We start from the raw sequence: 20,612 nt of genomic DNA, 5'->3' as shown, positions 1-20,612 counted from the left end.
GGCGTCGAAGTACATCGCAACTTCGTGGGCTTATACATTTGCTGAGACATAGCTACTGGCGCCAACAAGACTAACGGGAAAAAGTTGGGACAGGACAGAGCGCTAGTGCTCTGTCCTGTCCCAGCTTCTTCTCGCTAGTCTTGTTAGCGCTAGTAACTATGTCTCAGCAGATGTATCAACACCAACTATATATAGCCCAACTTTCTGCGTGGGGTGATAATTTCCAGCAAGAACATTACCAGAGGGAAATGTGGTGGTGATGTCGGTGGGAGCTTCAAGCATGATAGTTGAGCTAGCAAGGTAATGACGCTTAGTACACGTTGCTTTGACTAAACTTTGTCCCTGTGGCTTCAAAGAGTTTTGTCACTCATTTGCAATGCCGTCATTTTCGGCAACATATTGCGTTATAGACAGAATAATCCACTTTGACTGAGCATAAACGCAGAATTCCTTTCTTTTTTGGCGAGTTTATATAGAACAATGATTGTTTGGAAACTTGGGAAGATAAAGCGCAATAAATAATGCCTCATGAAGTTCCCCAACCACAAGCGCGAAGATAAGACACATCCATGTACTACCCGTCATTCCCATATCCGCCGGAGCCATCAGTGCGCCAGATTTCCCTCTATATAGTAATTTCTGTAAGCAACCCTACGGATCTTTTTCTCTCGCTTCTTTTAACCGGCTAATTACATATAAGTACTGTTTGCCTGAGAGAGAAGGAATCACCCATGATACCAACCTCTCCTGCACACACATTTAATAATAATAATAATAATAATAATAATAATAATAATAATAATAATAATAATAATAATAATAATAATAATAATAATAATAATAATAATAATAACAATAACAACAACAACGACAACAACAACAACAACAACAACAACAACAAATGAAAACTAAGGCGTGAAGGCGGCTAGTCGGAAGGGCTTTCCAGAGCAACGTGACAGTGACAAGGTTTTGATCAATCCATTGTGTTGTCTGTTCTTAAGCACAAGCCGATGCCTCACGAGTCATGAAAGAATCTCCCGTAATAACTAAAACAGAGCAGCTCTGACGTTTGCAGTGAGCGGCTGCTTTGAGTAACAAAAAGTAAAACTGTGGTGTCTGTTGGGTTCGACCGAATGTTTGGATAAGCAATCAGACACTTCGCGTAGAACAATTGAAAAATCCGAAGGATTTCGAAGTGCGACAGCTGGAGATGCCTGTGCAAAGAAAACAAAATAAAGAAGAACACGATGACAGAAATATAGAACGGGACATCGCAGCGTTGCTTTGTATTTCTCAACGAACAATCCCAACAGTCCTTGTTTGTGAAACAGAATGTGTGCCACTCCGTAGATGCGCAAGAAAGCAACTACACCGTAGTTAGAAGAAACGAAGTACGCGCAAAAAAAAAGAGAAAGAACACGAGGACGCCCAGATGAAGTTTATTCAAACTACGTCTTTAAAAACGTCTAAAGAGGAATAAAATCATCTGTGACGCGTTGCTATATGAAATACCGCCATTTCCTGAAATTTCGCGAAACTCAGAGAACAGACATAGAAATAAAATCCGTGTAAACTGCAAGTGCATGCTCATTTTCCACACGTTACGCGGTCACTCTGGTGCAGTTTACATAATTGGATTAGCTATTCTTTTATGAGTTAGATTTGCGGATTTTATGATGGAAAGTTCTTGAAGCATTCCGATTCTATGTATTTTTTTTTCAAGAAACATGTGATAGCCTCAATAAAAAAGGTACATTTAGCGGTTGCTATAAACTTACCCCGTATTCAGGAATGCACCTTAATTTAAAGCACATGTTTGACTTGATCGAAATGACGCCTGTCGCGAACGCGTCGAGGGAAAAGCAATGAGAGTATTGGATACATTAACACTAGGCGTCATTTAAATGAAGTCAAGCGCGGGCTTCAAGTTAATATGAATCTCTGAATGTGGGGGTTAGTCTTCGCAACGTCGTGGATTACATTCAAATGAGCCAGGCGCTTGCAAACGGGAGCACTTCTACATGACGTGTACTGGAACGGGAAAGAACCGGAACTAAACGCTCCTCTTGAATAAACACGTTTCGAGACGCTGTGTATCAAGATACACGCAGACTAACCTTATCCAGTTAAAGCCACACTTAACCACACAACTACACACTTCAACTCGGACACTTGGCAGCTCTTTCCGACTCGTGTTCTTCCGCGTTTGTCGTTACTATACGTCAGGGAGATTGATCGACTAGCATTCCCGTTAGCCAATCAGTTCTTGAATCGCGATTAAACTGGTTGAGGTCACGCGAGCAAAATCAAACAAGCCTCGGCACCGACGGTGCTGCTTCGCTTGCTCAGCGTCAAGAAGGGAATCACACACCGAGCTGCAGTGCTCCTAGATGGAGCCAAGTCATGCGGGCTGCAGTTCAAGCTTGCGGGAGAGACGGTCAAGTAAACTCTCTCACTGCAGTTAGACTTACGATAGTACTCGAGTGTGTTTGAGGTGCTCGATGTATGTCCCTCTCGAGCAACTTGTTGCAGGCGTGGCAATGAACGCACATGTTTAGGTTTACTTAGATTTACAAAAGTTTAGATTGGAATTTCTTTCCGAACTTTGAAATAACTAACTCTCCCTGGGTCTATCGCCGTATCTATCACCGTTAACGAGCAGGCCCACCCGACACCCCCAAGAAAACGCGCTAACGCCGCATTGTTCTCGCATTGACTTGACTAAATGTTCTTATTTTTCCAAGGACCATATATGATTGGAATGGCCTTACTGAAGCAAGTGATCTTACTGTGAATTGAAATTTTTGACCCTGCATCGGTGTTGTTCTTTTGTTCCTGTTTCTTTTCTCTTTTTTTTGCTGCTTTATTTGTATTTGCCTTGCCCAGCCTGCTTGGACCTTGATTCCGCAGCATTGAATAAATAAGACAGAGTGATTCGAATCGCACTGCCTCTTTCGAAATTTACGCGCAAGCCTCCCCCGTTTCTGTCTTTTCTTAGCTTACACACGTAACTCCGCAGATTCGGTAATTATTTCATCAATCAACAGGTTTCAATTAGTCGGCTTAAGAACATTAATCGATGCCGGGGTCCAGTTGTCACTCACACGCTTGTTCTCGTCGCAGTGTGCCAGGTGAGTTACGCGACCGAGACGGTGCTGACGTCGTGCCACGGCCGTCGCAAGTGCACCGTGGCCGCCGACATGGGAACCTTCGGCAACCCCGGCTGCCATCGGGACTCGCGGCTGTTTCTCAAGGTTGTCTACACCTGCGGTGAGCACTGCACATCGCGCGACAAAAAACATAAGCCATGGCGCTCCAGTTCAGGCTTGCAGATCGTCCACAGCGGACGCAACGAAGGTGCTCGAGTGTTGTAATACTAAACGCGGCTATTTTGACTTCGGACTCCATGCTTGCGGCATAGATCGAGCGGCGCTCGGTAAACGGATTCGGTCTATAAATTAATGAAAAAGTAATAAAAATTACGGTTGATGGAACGCACTTGTTGGGATCAACGTTGAGCGAAGCCTTCCTTGAAACGCTTCAATTGAATCATCTGCAAAGAGATATATGAAGCGTGCAGTTTTATTTTGTGCCGAACTAAGTGCAAGTTCACGGTATTCTTCCGTCGTTGAAGTTTTGTGCCGTTTCACTTAGCGCTAACGTTCATGTAAGGGTTTGACTTCTGCGTGGAGTTTTGCATAGCGATCACGCGGCTGCCCGGCAAGCAGCGGTGATCTCCACCACATGGCAGCGGATTAAATTGTCTCCGCGATCCACCCAGCTTGCTCAAAGAGAAAGAGTTCGAGCAGCCTCGCCAAACCGCGGAAGGAAGGCATGGGAATCTTGCCTTTTAATGAAGGAATCATAAGCTCGAAGGCATATATTTGCTGCAGCGAGGATGTTCAGGTACCTATTATCGTTGAATTGCCTATAATTCCGTAGAAAACAGAGCCGATCGCAAGCCCATCTATAGCGGCAGTACATATTGACACGTTTATACTTGTTTGTCTTTTTTTGCGGTTACCGTTTACCATCTGATAAACAATCGTTAATGTTATCGCTTGGCTCAAGGTGCGCCTGCATGTATGGCAACGTTGTTGACTGTCGGCGCTGATTCTATCTGCTGTTCTAGGTTGTTGGCCGAGCATCGTGTCAAATTACATGCGCGACGCAAATAGGGCTGTAAATTCTGCACGGCATGCGAGCACCACAGATTACGCTGTTACTTTCGACGAGTCGTGTACAAATAGCCAATGCACTTGACCCGAAGGTCTGATTTCTACGATCAGCGCCTGTGTTCCTCACCGTCGATCGGCCCGAGTATAATTTGTTTTCGTGGGCATTGGTCCGACCCCAATAAAGGGTTAGCTTTGGTAACTCGGCCGTTGGTGGGGGCCACCGCCTGATTCGTCTCCATATCATTACAGCGCGACGTTATGAATAGATAAACACATTTGGTATGTTGGTCTGTGCTGTGTGGAGGGCACGGAATCAAATTCCGGCCGCATTTCGAAAAGGGGGGGGGGGGGCAAAATGCAAAAGCGATCCGTGTGCCTTGCATTGTGTGCCCGTTAAAGAACCCCGGGAGTCCACATTGACCCGGAATCCCCCTATACGGTGTGTCTCATAATAATGTCGTCGTTGTGGCACGTAGAACACCAGCATTTAATTAACTTATGAAGTATGTGAGCTACTCGGTGAGACAGCAGAAGTCATGCTCAGAAAAGCATGGCATGCTTCGAAAAGAAACTTTCTCTTTAAAACCAGTGCGACGAGGGTTGCGACCTGGTCTTGTTTGTGACTCATCCTGCGAAAAGCGATGTGCCTTATAAAAAAATAATAGTGAGGATACCAGAAGACATAGCAAACATTGCGTGTATTTTAGATTTCTGCTGGGCCCTTGCGCCTACATTTTTACTCTATCTCGCTTTACTCCAAACACTCGTTACCTGCAGCGCAGATGCATAGAAACATATTTTAATATAAGTTATGAGCATTGATATAAAATAAATTTTAGCGAATGCAAAAGAAAAGAAGAAAATACTTTAATAAAGAGCGATAACGGAACCGTGACCACCCTTTCAGCGCAACCGCTATCTAGTGGACCAGCCTATCGGTAACAGTTATATTTGCCTCGCCTGGCCCCAGTCCTGAAAAATAGAGGCACTTGCATTGGGTTGTCATGTTCGTACCGGCACGTTTCGAATGCGGATCAGTAATTTGAAATATTTTCCACGGTAGTAAAGTTTCAACCCGTTTGTACCCAGTACGCATTTAGCGTTGGAGTCTTAGGCCGATGTCAGGATGCTTCCACGAGTGTCAGTTGCGCTGGTGGCGACCTCACCCAACGCTGCGCGCGAAGCAGATTGTGCAGCATCACTCTTCTGCTGCGTGAAACCTCTTCGCAGACAAGAATGAGAGCGTCGAAAACTTTGCTTAACTGCTGGTGAAACTGTAGAGCGCATTCTTTGCTCCTGACCATCTTCCGGCTCTCAGGGTGCTTGTCTCAGGCACATAAACGACCGACCGTTCACGGAAGTACACATATAACGATGTTGGAGTTGTAGCCGAAAGACTGAAGCGAGCACAAGAGAGAGAGAGAGAGAGAGAGAGAGAGAGTCATAAAGAAATGGCGGGGAGGTTAACCAGGCTGAGCGCGAAAGGCTACCCTGAACTCGGGAAGGGGGAAAGGGGAAGTATGCAGAAGGCCACCGAAGCGCCAATGCGCTTTTTGAAAGCGGCTGGGCTTGTGTGTACGCGTGAGTGAACATTCATTTGCGGATGTACCGCATATTTAGTCTCCTCCTTCCTTCTTACGTATCTCTGCTACTTTCCCCTTCCCCGCGTGGAGGGTCGCCAACCGGGTGCGACCTGGTTAACTTTCCCTTCCTATATTTCTTTATCTCTGCCTTTCTTCGCGGCAGAAAATCTTGCGCTAGCAAGACAGAAGACACAGCCGTGCACTGCAATGAAAAAAAAAGACTGCATTTCCTCGATGAACACAGCGCCTCACGTTGTCGGCATCCACGCAGCTAATGACGACAACTTGAGACTGCTGGTTGGAGCCCGCTGCCGACAGCAGCGGGCTCCATTGTGGGACTCGACAGTAGCGCTAATACGAGCACATTCGAGCTAAGGTACTCTGTTCTTGCTAGAATGCTACTTAATATATACAAATCTCTGCCCAATTCCGTAAGAAATGGCGGGCAAATCTTGTGCGAACATACAGTATTTCTGGACTGCGTGCGCTAACGTTTAATTGTAATTGCCGTTCTTGGGTGCAACTACAACGGATTCCCTTTTTCTATTCCACACAAAAAAGGGCGCTGTCTGGTACCGCCCCTTCCCTTTCTTTCTTTTTATGTTTCCGGCAAGAAGTCACGAGATCTCTGGATCTCAAGTGCCTTCAATTGCAGATTACGTTAACTGGACCTCACGCTACGGCTACAACTGCCATCTAGCCTTTCCCGCGGCGAAACAACCTTGTTGTGGCGCTTGTGGCTGGGAGTGGCGTTTACGAACGCATACTCCTACCATGTGGGAATGGCCGAGAGCCCGATGTGTGACTCCTGCGGGTGCGAGGAGACCATCGAGTACCTATTCTGTACCTGCCCCCACTACGATGTCGAACGCCTCTCTCTGCGGGCAACTTTACGCCGACTGGACTCGAGACCGTTCACCGAGTCGAAGATACTCGGACCGTGGCCCCACCCGTCACTGGCTCGAAAAGCGATTCGTGCACTAGTGCAGTACTTGAAGTGCACGGGCTTAAGAGACCGTTTATAGTGTCCTTGTGTATGGTGTCCCTCCCACACGTACTCAGTGCTTACTCTCTCCCTTTCTTTCTCTTTCTATTCCCCTTTCCCCCACCCCCAGTGTAGGGTAGCAAACCGGATGCTGTTCTGGTTGACCTCCCTGCCTTTCCTACCCTTGTTTTCTCTCTCTCTCTCCGGCACATGCCCTATGTTGCACTTCTGATTGGTGTTTCGGGCGGCCTTTCCGCTTGTCCTGCAGCGCCCAAGGAGATCCTCAAGGACCTCGACATTGGCGGCACCGACTCGCCCAAGGACAGAATGGACGAGGAGGAGGAAGGATACGTGGAAGAGGCGCGCTACCAGCCATCGACCTTCAGTCCCGATGGGGGTCCGTATGCACCGGCCGAGTCTCTGCCTGGTAGGCGGCGCACCCTTCGTGCTTCCCCAAACTTATAGCTCCCTCCTAGGGAGCTGAAAGATATTCTTCAGGATGGGCAAAATATTCTTGAAGATACGGGCAGCACTTCGATAACTTCGTAATCAATGTTATTTGTGCACCACTTGGAACGAGGACCAAACTTTCAGCTGGTTTTAATGATAGGAAGACAAGAGGTTTATATAAGCACATGAATGTGACATAACCTGATATACATAATAAAATATGCATGTGCAGTCAACAAGAGAGACTTCCAGACGTGCATTCGCAATAGCCGGACAAATTCTGAATAATACTTGTGACACCCAAGGCAGACATGTCGATGGCCTACACATGTATCGCTGCGCTTTCTCAAAATCCGGCCCCGCTAAAATAACTAAGTTATTTTTGGGATAGTCCCAATGAAGCCGCACTGACGCAGTTTTTCGCAAGGCGATGCATTTTTTCCGCTTCAATTATCTCACCTGTCGTCTGATTGTTGTGCTTAGCTACAACCTTGCAGTCACTGAACAGCGCGGTGGCCGCATGACTGGGCTAACATAGCAAGCTGTCGCGATAGTCGCGCCGCCACTATCGCTCAAGCGGCGATGATAACACAACACCTATCATTCAGGCACCTGACCCTTTGGCCAATGTACTTTTTCCTTCAGTCAAGCGGGATCTCGTACACCACATTTTCTGCACAATCTACGTACGGGTTCCCCTGGGTCTTTTGTAAATGTCATCTTGCTTGTACTGTTTTCCCCATTTTCTTTACATAGTGACGCTAACTTGTGGGACGCTGTAAAAACCACTTTTACTTCGACACGGCCTCCCATTGTTTTTTAGACGATGTGAGAAGTTATGAAAGTACGGTATTACAGCCGTCCCTCGAGCCCGACTCATCTCGGTCTCAGATCGCTTCGGTTCGGTGCGTCGCCCAGACCGCGTCGTAACAGAGATCATGAATGATAACTAACTGGCCCAAACGAGTACTCTTCTGAGATAACCTCGTATTGTCTGCCTCAATGAGCGAGTGTAGGCGTCCACGTGCTGGCACTGCTCCTTCCCTCCCACCTGCTCGCACCTTCCCAAAATGCTACACTGCATTTTTAGGAAGGTGCGAGGCAAGAACCTTCGTGTACTTCGATTTAGGTTCACAGTGTAGACCCCAGGGGGTCGAAATTAATCCGGAGTCTACTCCCCCTCCCCCCCCCCTTATCGCCACTGCGTGGAATAATAATCATATCGTGTTTTGGTACACAAAACTGCACAATTAAATTTTGACTTTTGAGATCAACCTATTCTGCTTTTGCCATAGTTGCGTTTTACCATTCCAGCCGTGCCGATGGATCGCAATCTGATACCAGAGCCAGCGAACAAAAACCTGCTGAGGGATAGGACCGCAGAAGACGACCAGCATGTCAACTGCACCTTGAATGGAAGCGGCCACCGAGCCATTGGCTTCGTCACCGAATGGGTGGCGGCTTACAAGTTTGTAAAAGGTGCGTTGTTTCGTGATAACGGTTTTGTATTTTTCATCTGATAGTGTGCCTGTATGGGAACGCCTTGCAAGCTGTTACGCTGGAACGAATGGACTGACCAGTGGCGATAGAATGCACCTATTCGCACTTGCTACTCAATGCACCATATTCACGTACCATTTGGACTTACCTGACAGACGTCATCGTTCATGTCTGCATTGTAGCTGTCTGAAATTTGCATATATACAAAATACTTGCGTGTCATTCCGCGTATATGAACGATCTCGCTGTTGCGCACAATATAGGATAGGACATATACGCATAGCTCGTTTAATCTGCTATTGTAACCATTTGACCATTCGAAGGATAGCGCGAACATCCGCACTAAGTGTGCCCCCGGGATGGCTCTTTAACTCCAAATTGCACTTAGAGCATGAACTCTGTGTCGCCGTTGCGTCCAGCGCTACGAAGGTTCGTTTAATGTTTCTGCGAGGCACTGGTCTGAATGAAATGCGTTAACCGTTTATGTTGTGTACGTTGTAGTACGTTTTATATGAGCGTTACGTGTCGGTGGTATGTCTTATGTGCTTTGTGTATCATTTCTTTTATGATCACGAATTAACATTGAGTAACGTTAACCACCAGGCAAACCACCAGGCAAACGTCACCAGCTTTCATTATAGAGCCTCGTTCTCTCTCGCTGTCTCGAACGAGAACTAAAGAGCCCCAGAACTGACTAGTAGAAGCTAGCGCCTGCAAGGCTCAGGCTCTGACTTTCTGCCGACGAATGAGTGGTGTCGATATTTTCCTGCTTGAATGTTGCACCGGCGCCTAACATGCAGCGGCAACTTAAAGCATCCGCAATTACGTGTTCATGCTCTGCATATGGCCGTTAATTTATTTTTCTGAATGAAGTAGTGGCGGCCGGCACGACAGCGCAATTCAAGGCCTTCATAAGAGCGAGGCGAAAGCTTGTCCAGCTGTGTAATAATAATGAATGACGAGCTACATATTTTAGATCACACCGTTTGTACCAGCTTTAAATGTCACGGTCCCATTACACCTCTGCAGTTATCTCCAAGTGTTTTGGCGGACCTGAGTTAGCTTCGGCGAAGTCAGTTTCTTCGCACAGTACACATACTGCACGCTGGCAACGCGTACTTATGCTTTCAGTCGCATACGAAGGCCCAGACTTGGTTGACCCACGAGACTAAAGCACACACCAACCTGGTTTACTCATTTGCTTTCCCTTTCCCACTCAGTGGCTTTGTTACGGGGGCTCAGCGCGGACGAACAAATGCAGTACGCGCGTATCGCGTGTTCCTGTTCTTCCTCGGTTCCCTTCACGGATGCATTAGGTACCATCCGCAAGCTCGCCAAGGTGACGCATTTGGGCTGCTGGGCACGAGGTCGCGGGATCGAATCCCGGCCTCGGCGGCCGCATTTCGATGGGGGCGAAATGCGAAAACACCCTTGTACTTAGATTTAGGTGCACGTTAAAGAACCCCAGGTGGTCGAAATTTCTGGAGTCCCCCACTACGGCGTGCCTCATAATCAGAAACTGGTTTTGGCACGTTAAACCCCATAATTTAATTTTAAGTTGACGCAGTGGTTGAGCTCCGCCACCTTCCACATTTTTCTTGCAAGTGCGCCCATGTATATTTAGCGCATGGGCATTACCGCCCAAGTTTGGCCAACCTGTCGTTTCTTCCGCCTCATAATTTTCTTCTTGCACTACTTCGTCACGTACAGTCGCGTATAATATGAGCTGCAACGCGGCCGTTGTCCGTGGCCGAAGGTGCCCCAAGACTGTTCGGCGACACCGCCACCCAAACAATAGGTTTCGTTGATACCAGTAAAGGGAACGGTGTCTACGTGTCCAATTTTCTGCAACGTCGGAGTCGCCGTGCACTCTTGCAAGGGTCCCTTCAACCACGGGGCACCGCGTTGCAGCTTATATTGCGCGCCACTGTGAGCGCAGCAGCTAGCCCAGCTATTCCTTGTTTTCTGTCCTACTAATTAAGCCAGAGAACCTCTCCACCGCGGTGTCTCAGTGGTTGGGGTACTATGCTACATTGATAAAGGTCAGGGGTTCGATCTCTGGCTGCAGTGGCTGCATTCTGATTAGGCGAAATGCTCATGTTTATAGATCGATGTGTTTGCTAAGGACACCCACTTGGTCAAAACTGACCCGGAGTCTCCTACTACATCGTTTCTCATTAGACTGGGTCGTTAAATGGCACGACCTGATTTTCTGCCAAGAAAACTGCGAAATCAACGCTCGGATAGGTGACCGATTGCGCGAGCCGATGGCAGGGCTTTACAAGTTGATTGCACTTACCGGTGCTACAAGCCCAGCGGTTCAGCCGGCCATTTGTAGGACCTTCATTGTGTGCCCCTTTCGACCGTTGCTGGTCTCGGACAAAATTAAAACGAAGTGCGATAGGAAGGAATTATTGTGAGCACGCGACGCCGTTATGACAAGGTACGTTAACTTTATGTACGTGATGGCGAAGAGTTGAATAATAAGGCGCTGGGTGCAATCCTAAGGGAGCGAAGAGATGCGTTGTTAGATTTCATGAAAGAAAGAAAGGAAATACGTGATTCCTTTCTGCGAAGAAATAGTAATGGAGTTTTAGGGGTAGATGCTCTTTATTAATGGAACACCAGCAGTGCGATGGTAGTTAGCTAGGACGAAACGAGAAGAGCAATTTCGTACTGATTCGATTTGGCCAATTAATGTGAGCTAGTGAGGATCCGAGACGGATGAGGCACATTCCAATTCGAGGCGGACATAAGTTGTGTACAAAAGTCGTTGTATTGATCCTAAGGAGCGGTTAGCTTTAGATATAAGGTATTGTAAATGCTGCTTCCAAGAAAGATCGTTAGTTACATATGCGCCAATACAACGGTAGCATGCGACATATGGTAGGAAGCAGTCATTTCGGGCGGAGACAGGGCAAGTTGTTTTAGAATGGGAAGTACGCGTAGATTTGCATCTATGAATGTTGAGTTCCATGCGCCAAGTGAGGCCCCAATCATGTACGTTATTTAAATCAGACTGATGGGAATTGTTATATCAGAAGCATTATTTGTCGTGCGATATACAACACGGTCATCAGCGAATAAACAAATTTGTGAGGAAATGTTACGAGCTAAACAGTTTAGACATATTGAAATTAAAACCACAGGCTTTGCGTGCCGCTTTAAGCCTACTAGACGGCGAAGCGTAAACAGAAGAAGCAAATGTTGGGACCACGGACTCAACCGTCATTTGCGCAGGAGTTAAACCTGCCGTGCACAACACTGCTGCACCCTTAATGCGTGAACATTTGGAGTATCAATGGGGAAAGAAGTGCATGTGAAGTGTGGTGAAGCCGGTCTCGTGGTGTACATATACATATGTATACCGACACGCGCACTTGCTTATATTTTTCCGGTGACCGCGTTTCACAGGCTAATAAATGTTAATTTGCCGCTGAGCGCATGACGCGCGAGCATGTATCAGAACATCCGCGGTCATTCTCGTTGATTGTGTCTGTTGCCTATGTTATAGACGCAATGGTTCTACGGTTCGACGCAATGGTAACTCATTCTTCTCGCATCTGCCACCAAGTCGCCACTTAATTTTTCGAAGACGACGGGGCTGTATAACTGCCTTTGATTGCACTCGAACGCTGTATGTGCGAGCGCATAACTCCTTCTGTCTCTACTTTTGTTCGCGCTTAAATCGCCCTCCCCTAGTGTAGAGCACAACACCAGTTGACAACCTGTTTATTCTCCCCGCCTTTGCTGTTCTCTCTCTCTCTCTTGTATACGACGGATAACCCGGACTAGTGGTTGCTGTCACTAAGCGTTGTCTCTCTCTCTCTCTCGCACTCAAACGCTTCGACACGCAGCGAACAAAGAGAAGTTCATCCTGTACGTGCTGCTGAGCCTGGGCTGCGGCGTCGTCGCCTTCCTGGCCGTGCTGTCGGCTCGCCTCTACGTGCGGCGGGGCCGCGACCAGCGCCAGGACGAGGCCAAGTGTTCCGAGCCGTTGTCGAGCTCGTTCGACGAGTGCGACGGCGCAGGCGGGCTGGACCCAGCGGGCGCTGCCGGCTCGGCGACTAGGCACGCGCACACCATCGAAGTCGTGCGCTACGCCGACAGATCGGGTGTGCGCCGCCACGACAGCGACACCTACCCACGGGCGCCCGTGTCGCGGTCGACGAATAGCTACTACTACAGCTAGTGGTAAAAGGGCCGAGGAGGTGTGACTCGTCTTCGCTCTTTTGTTTTTTTTTTGTTTCTTCTAGTTCGCACTCTCGTCACCTCCTCGAGCCAGTATGCACACTCAGGAACGCGCCGATGCCAAAAAAAAAAGCGATGACTTTAGGTAACTCGCACACGTCAGGGCGTGGACGTTTAATCGTGCTGTTCGTGACACCGCGGTGGTCGTCGTTTGTACAGCACCCCACACTATCGCTATACGTTAACAGGCTGTGGAATTCGGGGTGCGAGGACTACCGAAAACAGCGGATGCTGTTTTGATTTGGCCGCGCGATAGTGTGAATTGCGCGTGGCCCGCGAAAGAGTAGTTGCGCCACAGCTGAACGTGTGTCGGCGTTGTGACGGCGACAGTTTGTACAGCGTGTAAAATAACGAATGACGACATAACAACAGTGCCTGGGAGTGTGCCAATTAATATGTTTTAGGGTGAGCGATGTGTGGAGCATATCAAATGTCTTGCTCACTCTGACTTTTCTTGCGCTTTCCGCGAAAAGCTTAAACAGAGTGTGCTAGAAGGAGGTTAAAGTTCGTGCTCGTCCGGAATTCACCGTGGCGGCGGAAACAAATCCGGTGCGTTTGCATCGTTTCAAAAAAAAAAAGCTCTTGCGGCTGACCACAACTAAAGGCGGATTGCGACAGCGAACCGGTCTATCAACACGACTATCGCGGGGATGCGAGTAGCAGAGCTCTCGCTGGGTAGGTAGTTTCTCAAGTACTGCGAGGTTGTGGCCATTAACCGACTCGTGAAAAAAAATATTTTTCTGAATTTCCTTCGTAATCTTTGTTATCGAGAGGTGATGTATTCACTCAAGTACTCGCACAAGAATCCACATTTATTATTGTACTGTAACGATGGACCATGCTTTCGGTAAAACGTTTGATGTTAAAGTCGCACGACTGATATATTCACACCTTGGGAAGAATTTCTTACGGAAGTGCCCGTGTTATCATTAGAAAAATCGGTAGTTTCGTTTTCATGACATGTGTGTTCACCTTAGCCTCTTATGGCAGCTTTAGACCGGTTAGGCTTGCTTCATTAGTGCGAGCGTGTCAAACGTCACATAAAAACACTGCACTGAGTGCACACAGGCCTAAAGTGGCGAAGAGGCCAAATTTTGTTCAACACTTAAGGGGCACTAGCATGTAATGTTCACCTAGTATTCCTGAGGAACGCGCATTGTCGAGTTCACTGCACTACATGGGATGGTGTTCCATAATTTGTTTTGCACGCGCACATTCAAGCGTCAATTACTGTATACGTATATTTCGAACCGAAATAATGCAACAGTGAGGCTCTCTATAGCTTTTCCCTTGAAAATGCAAGGCTTGAGTGATGATTATATGTATTATTATGAAGAACAAGCGAGATATATCTGTTTGCATTATATAGACGATTTATGGCTAATTTATTACACTGGTGTTCGTTCTGTGGCAAACAATGGGCAAGAGCTACAAAGCCGGCTTCGTTGTACAAATATTTATTGAAGCCATAGCTCAAAAGATGTTTGATCTACTTGGGTATGTCGTGCACTGATTTTATGTACCGTCGTGTGTCTACCCCTTGCGTTGCAGCAAGTTATACAAAATCTGCCCCTTACGTTTTGTGGCTCTCCTGTGTATTTTCACCACTGCACGTGGCTTGAATACCGAGCTGCAGCGTTGTGCCCTTGACAGGTGCATAGATGAAAAGTGGAGATGTGACTGATTAGTCTGGGTAGCTTAAGGGATGAGCAAACTAGGTTGAGAGAACTACGTCAGCAAAACGCACAGAATGGACCGGAAGAGGCTTACCGCGTGTTCTGAGAGATAACTACGGTATGCGATATTTATGTCGGTGGGTTGCCTTGATGCAAGCGTAGAAACCAGCGTCGCAGAACAGTAGTTTACGGACTCTCACATTGGGGTTCGCTCACGGTGACTTAAGTCCTGAGGCTGTGATGTCACGTGCGTGAACTTAAAAGCTCAGAGTAAGGGCAGCCCTAAATCTGCTCAGACCACACTAACACGTTTTGGAAGTGATGAATTTATTACTCTGTCATCCAGGGGATTAACGCTGGTGCTGCTAAATTTCTGCTTCATTAATCTTGCGTGTAAGCGATCGTGATCCAGCTCGTCATGTGCGGGTAATATTATTTCTTGTCGAGTGAGGTGTCCCAGTCATAAACTATCAGCATCATTTCGACGCCGGTATGTTCGCACATTTCTAGGTGTGTTTGGGCACTCTCAAGCAAATGATTGTGCGGCTGTACTGCGGGCAAGGGCTGCACGTTAGGCGACTGTTGCATGATGGGCACAAGCCTGAACTCTTTACTGTGTCCGAGAGCACGTTGTGTCGCCGACCTGCACCGTTGTTGTTGTGTGTGTCTTGTGTGCAGCGATGGCTCAAGTTGCTGTATAAATTACTGTTGACTCATTACTGTAAAATTGTACAGCTCCCTACAGGGCCGGTGTTGTGCTTTTGTCGACTTGTTTGGTCGAAACGAAGAAGTATCTCTTTTATTTAAAAATCGGCGGCTGTTTCCTTTCTGTTTTTTTTTCTTGCCGGCATGACTTTCCTTAGTGAAAAGCGAGTGCTAAAAGCACGTGCCATTATGGTGGAATAGCGCAGAGAAATGAAGGGACAAGTAGTCCCGGGGCTCTGACCCAAAGCCGCGAGCCTCTGCTTCCGAAAATAATATTGTTGTGTACTATTTCTGAACTCCGATGTCAGTGTTAGCAGGTCGGAGGCCACCACGAAACAGCAATTGAGTCGCAGAAGTTCTGTTGCCGAAAATTGTGCGGCGTAATGCTTTGTCGCGGCCATTTTTCTCAGTTGGACAGTAACTGTAACGCTTAAACAAGCATATTTCTAGCAGGAAAAGCGTTTCACAATAACAGCTATGCGTTTGCAGTTCCCCGTCTGCATATCCGAAAGCAATTCGAAGGACAAGGAACTGTTGTGATGAACTGAACTGGGGAACCGGCAATGTGATGCCACTGCTGCGCCACTTTTGCCAGATGACAGAATACATTTTATATTCTGAGGCTTATACGTCAACCGGGTTCGAAATCTTTTTTCTTTGAACCACAATATGTCTATTAGTAAAAAGAGAAATTAACGAAGCGCGGTCGTGCAATTCTAAGGTTGTCTAAGGAGCTTGAACGTCTGCAAGGGCTTCAGCATTTTGATATCAGCCAAATTTGCATATATTAATGGAACGTCATCAGCAATCAGCACCAGCGTTCTGACAGTCACTGTGTCGGAACGGAACGGAACGAAAGCAAAAACGGAAAATGAAACAAAACGATATTTTAGACCGCAACGAAAACGTAACCAATACGTTATTTTTTTATTTTTGTTTCGAAGTGAAACCGAAATATTTTTTATCGGTTTTCGGTTCAAGGGGAAAGTCGGTAATCCGAAAATTGGACGTCAGGCAATGCCAGAATTAGCGCGTATCTCGGAGGTTCTGCATAATCACGTATCTCGGGCAGGGATAATGCGAGCGATAGCCGGTCGAGCACCCCACTAATCTAAGCTAACTATTACTGCGCGTTAACTAAGCTGGACTGCGTCGGTCGCGAACGCAGGATCTACGAAGATCTCTTCACTCGTCGGGATCCGTTTCGAGACTGATCCCAACGAATTAAAATTCTTTCCTTCGTGGCTCCGGCGCGCACGGCCGATGCCGTCCAGCCTAGTTAACGCGCAACAATAGTTAGCAGTCGTCCAGAACCAACAGTAATTAGTCAGCCCATCGGCGCGAGTATTCATTCATATTTTTTAAAGCCTGTCGCTCAGTGCACTAGCAGATCGGCACCGTGGCAAAACCCAGGGCTCGCGCACTGAAGAGCTTATCGTTTCGTTTTCTGCGGGTACAGCAATTTTTTACTGAAGCTTTATCGTTCGTTTATGTTCGTTTAAATTCGTTTTATTAGAGCAGCGGTGTCGCATTTCGGCGAGTACACTCGATGACGTGCTGCTTCTGAGATCATGCTCAGTGCCTTGACTCAAGGCACTGGGCATGATGTCGTAATTCATAATTGACTTATTTAGAAAAATAAATGCTTTGCTTGGAAAATTCTTGCGTGCGAACCAAAACCGTTATGAACCATTACGGATCATTTCTTTTTTTTTTTTCGTTCCGGAGCAGAACCGTAACGGAGCTTTTTTCAGTGGAACGGAACTAAAGCCAGAAGGAAAAGCATTTCGTTCTGACACCCTGCTGACTGTGAACCAGCCTTAATGTGAGCTTTTGGTCTCGCGACGTAGGTAGGGTTAAATGGAGTGGAGTGGGTTGAAAAATCGTAATTCTTACTAATTGGTTTTATCTTGTATACAGAGAAGAATCTGCGCTTGTGTGGGTGCAATGCACAGTACATCGTGAGAATCTGAGTGCCGACCTGTCGTGAATGATAAGAAAGATCGAAGTTAAGAAAGAAACTGAAGTAAATGAAAACAGATCGTCCTGAAAGCAGAATAATGCTTCAGCGCGAATAAGCAAGAGAAATGGCTCACAGGTGAAGATTTGAGTTTTGACAACTCTTCTTGTCAAAACTTACACCACAGGTTGAGGCTTCCCTCGTCCAGGTTTCACCAGGTTTGCACCAGGAATGCACCAGGTTTCAAAATCCAAACACAGTAATTGGTAACAAAAATTGAAGTCTCCCGATTGTCGCCACACCAATCGATAACTAAATAGACTATAAGACGCCATTTCCTTTGAGAAGAGGGGCATAAACAAACTTCGTGAGAGGTTTCGTTATTTATCTTTGGAAGGGGGGAAGGGCTAGTGTATGAGGGACTAGTTGGTGCGTGGTATTTAGGAAGAAAACAGCACAAAAAGTGCAACCAAAAAGCGACAAGTAAGATAAACAGACCCGTTAAGTGGCACGGTTCTCGTTGTAGGCGTGAGAAAAACTAAATATCAACGTTTCTAGTCGGCATGCTTTTCTTCTGTCAGATTTGTCGTTTCGATCACTTTTGCAGGTGATTGGCGGCTTCACAAGTTTTATTTTGCCGCTCACAGGTGGCGCGCGTCAGTCAGTTCAACAACGCAAAATTGTACGATTTAGAAAAGTGCCGAGTTTTTTTTTGTTGCTTTTTTATCCCCGTGCAGGCTGCCTGAAGAAAAAAAGACATGTACGAGCAGATACTAATAACTATGTGAGACCTGCGTCTACAGCAGGCAACATACGGACACAACCCAGCCGGAATCGTAGGAAACGGCCATCTTCAGAAAACGCAGGGTTTCAAAGCTGGTGGGTGCGCCAACCAGGGACCGCCGGAAATAAGCAAGGCGTGCTTAAAGTAATGGGGGGGGGAGAAAGGATTGGAAAGATGGGGCCAGAGCCGTTATCGGCGTAGGCAACTTTGCAAGGTAAAGTAGAGATGATGAAATTGATAGGCTACGATATGTAGGGTCAAACATTGTTAGCTCGCACAGGCGATTTGTCGCCGTCTGGTTGCCAACATGATGCTAATCGAAATCGTCGAATCCTTATCACACCGTGGTCTAATGTTCGTAGCACTCTACTGCTCATCAAGTTAGGTACTAGTCAGGCGGAATGTTGTCGTAGATAACGGCTGCTTGCTACACCGGATAACATTTAGTCGATGCATTGCGTTACAACGTGTGCTTATTTTTCTCATGCAGTTTTATACTTAATATGTAAACTAATTCTATAAGTGAGGCTGAAAGCACTCTTACACCATTATAGGCAGTGGCTGTATAATGACCAGTATATATGTGGTGCCAAACGCTGAACGCGCATTTACCGCACAGAGTTTATTTTTCTGCCAGTCGAAAAAAAAAAGAAAGAAAACTATGGAGTTTTTTTTTATGTTGATGACCCAACACTGTTTCATGAAACAGCGATCCGTTTGTACGTCGTTACGTACGGCATTGTGATTCAATCCAAATTATTCAAACGAACTTGAACTGACGCAGCCAGGAATGACGCGGCTTGGAAACCTCGATCTGGCGTTGTGGCTTGAAATAATATCAATGAAAAAAACACGGTGCCGGCACTCGCGTATTGGGCTTGTGTCGCCGTCTCCTTGATGTCTGCTATAACGGCTGCCCAGGCGCGGTGCCGTAAGATCGAATCACTAAAACCGGCTGTATCGGTCTTTATTTTTCTTCTGCTAATTGATACCACATGCAGCTTCTCTTCCCCTCTTTGAATCGCTAGGTGTTTGTGCCTGCTGTTACGCCTAGATACGCCTCTCTCGTTTTAAGCTCAGTCAAAGGGTAGCACATTCTCCACAGAAGTCAGAAACTTTGATTATATTCTTGCGAAAGCGTATTCTCAAATCGCTATTTCGCATTGCCGTTTTAGTGAGCATATTGCGATGGAAAGCTCGGGTGCCTGCCGCGACACCGTGTCATTGAGGAATTTCAGACAAGCAGGCGACGCAAATTCAGCAAAGCCTTTGCTTGTGGTTCGCACTTTCTGCAACACTTGCAAGAGTCTGCTTCCTTTTTGCGAATGTGTGCCAAATGTGTCATAAAACGTATGTGTGCCGGCATTCTCTGTACTTGCTCAATATCCCCCGACCTCGGGTGACATATCTTCTGCTCACTGAACTGGAAGAAATTTGCCATGACGGAGCAAGAAGTGCCGCTTTCTCCTTGGCTGCTATCTGGAACAAAAATTGAAGTATGGCATTGTCACATTTAAACAGCGCATGGACGGGTAAAGACCGCCAAACCTTGGCGTTTCTTTCAGTATACTTGTGTTTCTTGTTTCTGTAAGAAAAGATCGCTGCTCTATGTTTTGAAAGATGCTAATAAATGACACTGACTATTTTGTTACTTCTGCTGTTGTCTCAGTCATGTCTTATGTGGAACCGCGATCGCCGCTGCATGCAATCAAAGGTTTAACAACAAACCAAGGCCTGAATGTGTGGGAAGCTTCATTTAGGTGGCGACTCTTGTGCGCTGCTATTTAGAAATAATCCAATCAGCATTCCAAGTGGATAAAATAAGTTTTACGTATACGGGAAGGGGACTATGGGAGTCTTAAGCAGGTGGTAACCGCTCAGCGAAGAGCAGAAAATTAGAACTAGTAGTTATGTCTACATTTTGTTGAATTACCCATTCTATAAAGATTTCTTCTAAGTGGCGCAAAGAGAGAGTAGATGACAACAAAAGACAAGGTAATGTATACCTACGGTCGGCCGCTGAAGAGAAAAATTTTAAAGCGAAAGCAAATTACGATACATCGTGTCTGCAAAAGCTAAGCCCGAGGTAAGCCTGATCATATAGCTTGAAAACCTAATTTTGTAGTCTTTGTGTACTAGATAGCGACGTATTTAAATAGAAGCGGCATGCGTTGACTGAGCACAAAGTTCCATTTACGAATGTTTTTGGAACCAGTGTCTGGTAAGTGGTTGTTACAAACTGCACATCGTATGAAGAAAAACAACGGAGATTTCATAAAATGCTCAGTGCGAACATCTCGCAGAAATTCCGGAATTCACACATTACAGGCTTCAGCGTTCCTTCGAGGTTTCCTGTGCTATGCACTGAGATGCGTCCTTGTTTATAACCTCCTCTGTTTGCTCGATCAGCAAGTAGTGGTGCCTAACAAATTAACGTACAAAATAATCGCTACTTGGAAGTTGTGGGGCGCCACGGTGGGCACCGCAAGTTCTAGCTGCCGTGCATTACGGAAACCGGTCAACTACCGTGCAGAACTGTT

At 46.7% G+C, this 20,612-nt stretch overlaps 1 protein-coding gene across 1 annotated transcript in view; it reads left to right on the top strand.

The window, feature by feature from the left end:
* The window catches only part of LOC135918638 (protein eva-1-like), a 167,943-nt gene extending 148,220 nt beyond the window's left edge, over positions 1-19,723 (top strand). Inside the window, exons 5-8 of the mRNA XM_065452270.2 lie at positions 3,124-3,270; positions 7,015-7,173; positions 8,511-8,675; positions 12,554-19,723. Of these exons, the coding sequence (XP_065308342.1) occupies positions 3,124-3,270; positions 7,015-7,173; positions 8,511-8,675; positions 12,554-12,888 (806 nt within the window). The 3' untranslated portion in view covers positions 12,889-19,723. The remainder of the gene's footprint in view (positions 1-3,123; positions 3,271-7,014; positions 7,174-8,510; positions 8,676-12,553) is intronic.
* Positions 19,724-20,612: the final 889 nt, after the last annotated feature.

Source organism: Dermacentor albipictus, chromosome 5, assembly GCF_038994185.2.
Source record: "Dermacentor albipictus isolate Rhodes 1998 colony chromosome 5, USDA_Dalb.pri_finalv2, whole genome shotgun sequence".
In the NCBI taxonomy this organism is placed as follows: Eukaryota; Metazoa; Arthropoda; class Arachnida; order Ixodida; family Ixodidae; genus Dermacentor; species Dermacentor albipictus.
The sequence above is the reverse complement of the archived record's forward strand: the minus strand, read 5'-3'. Positions and strand labels throughout refer to the sequence as shown.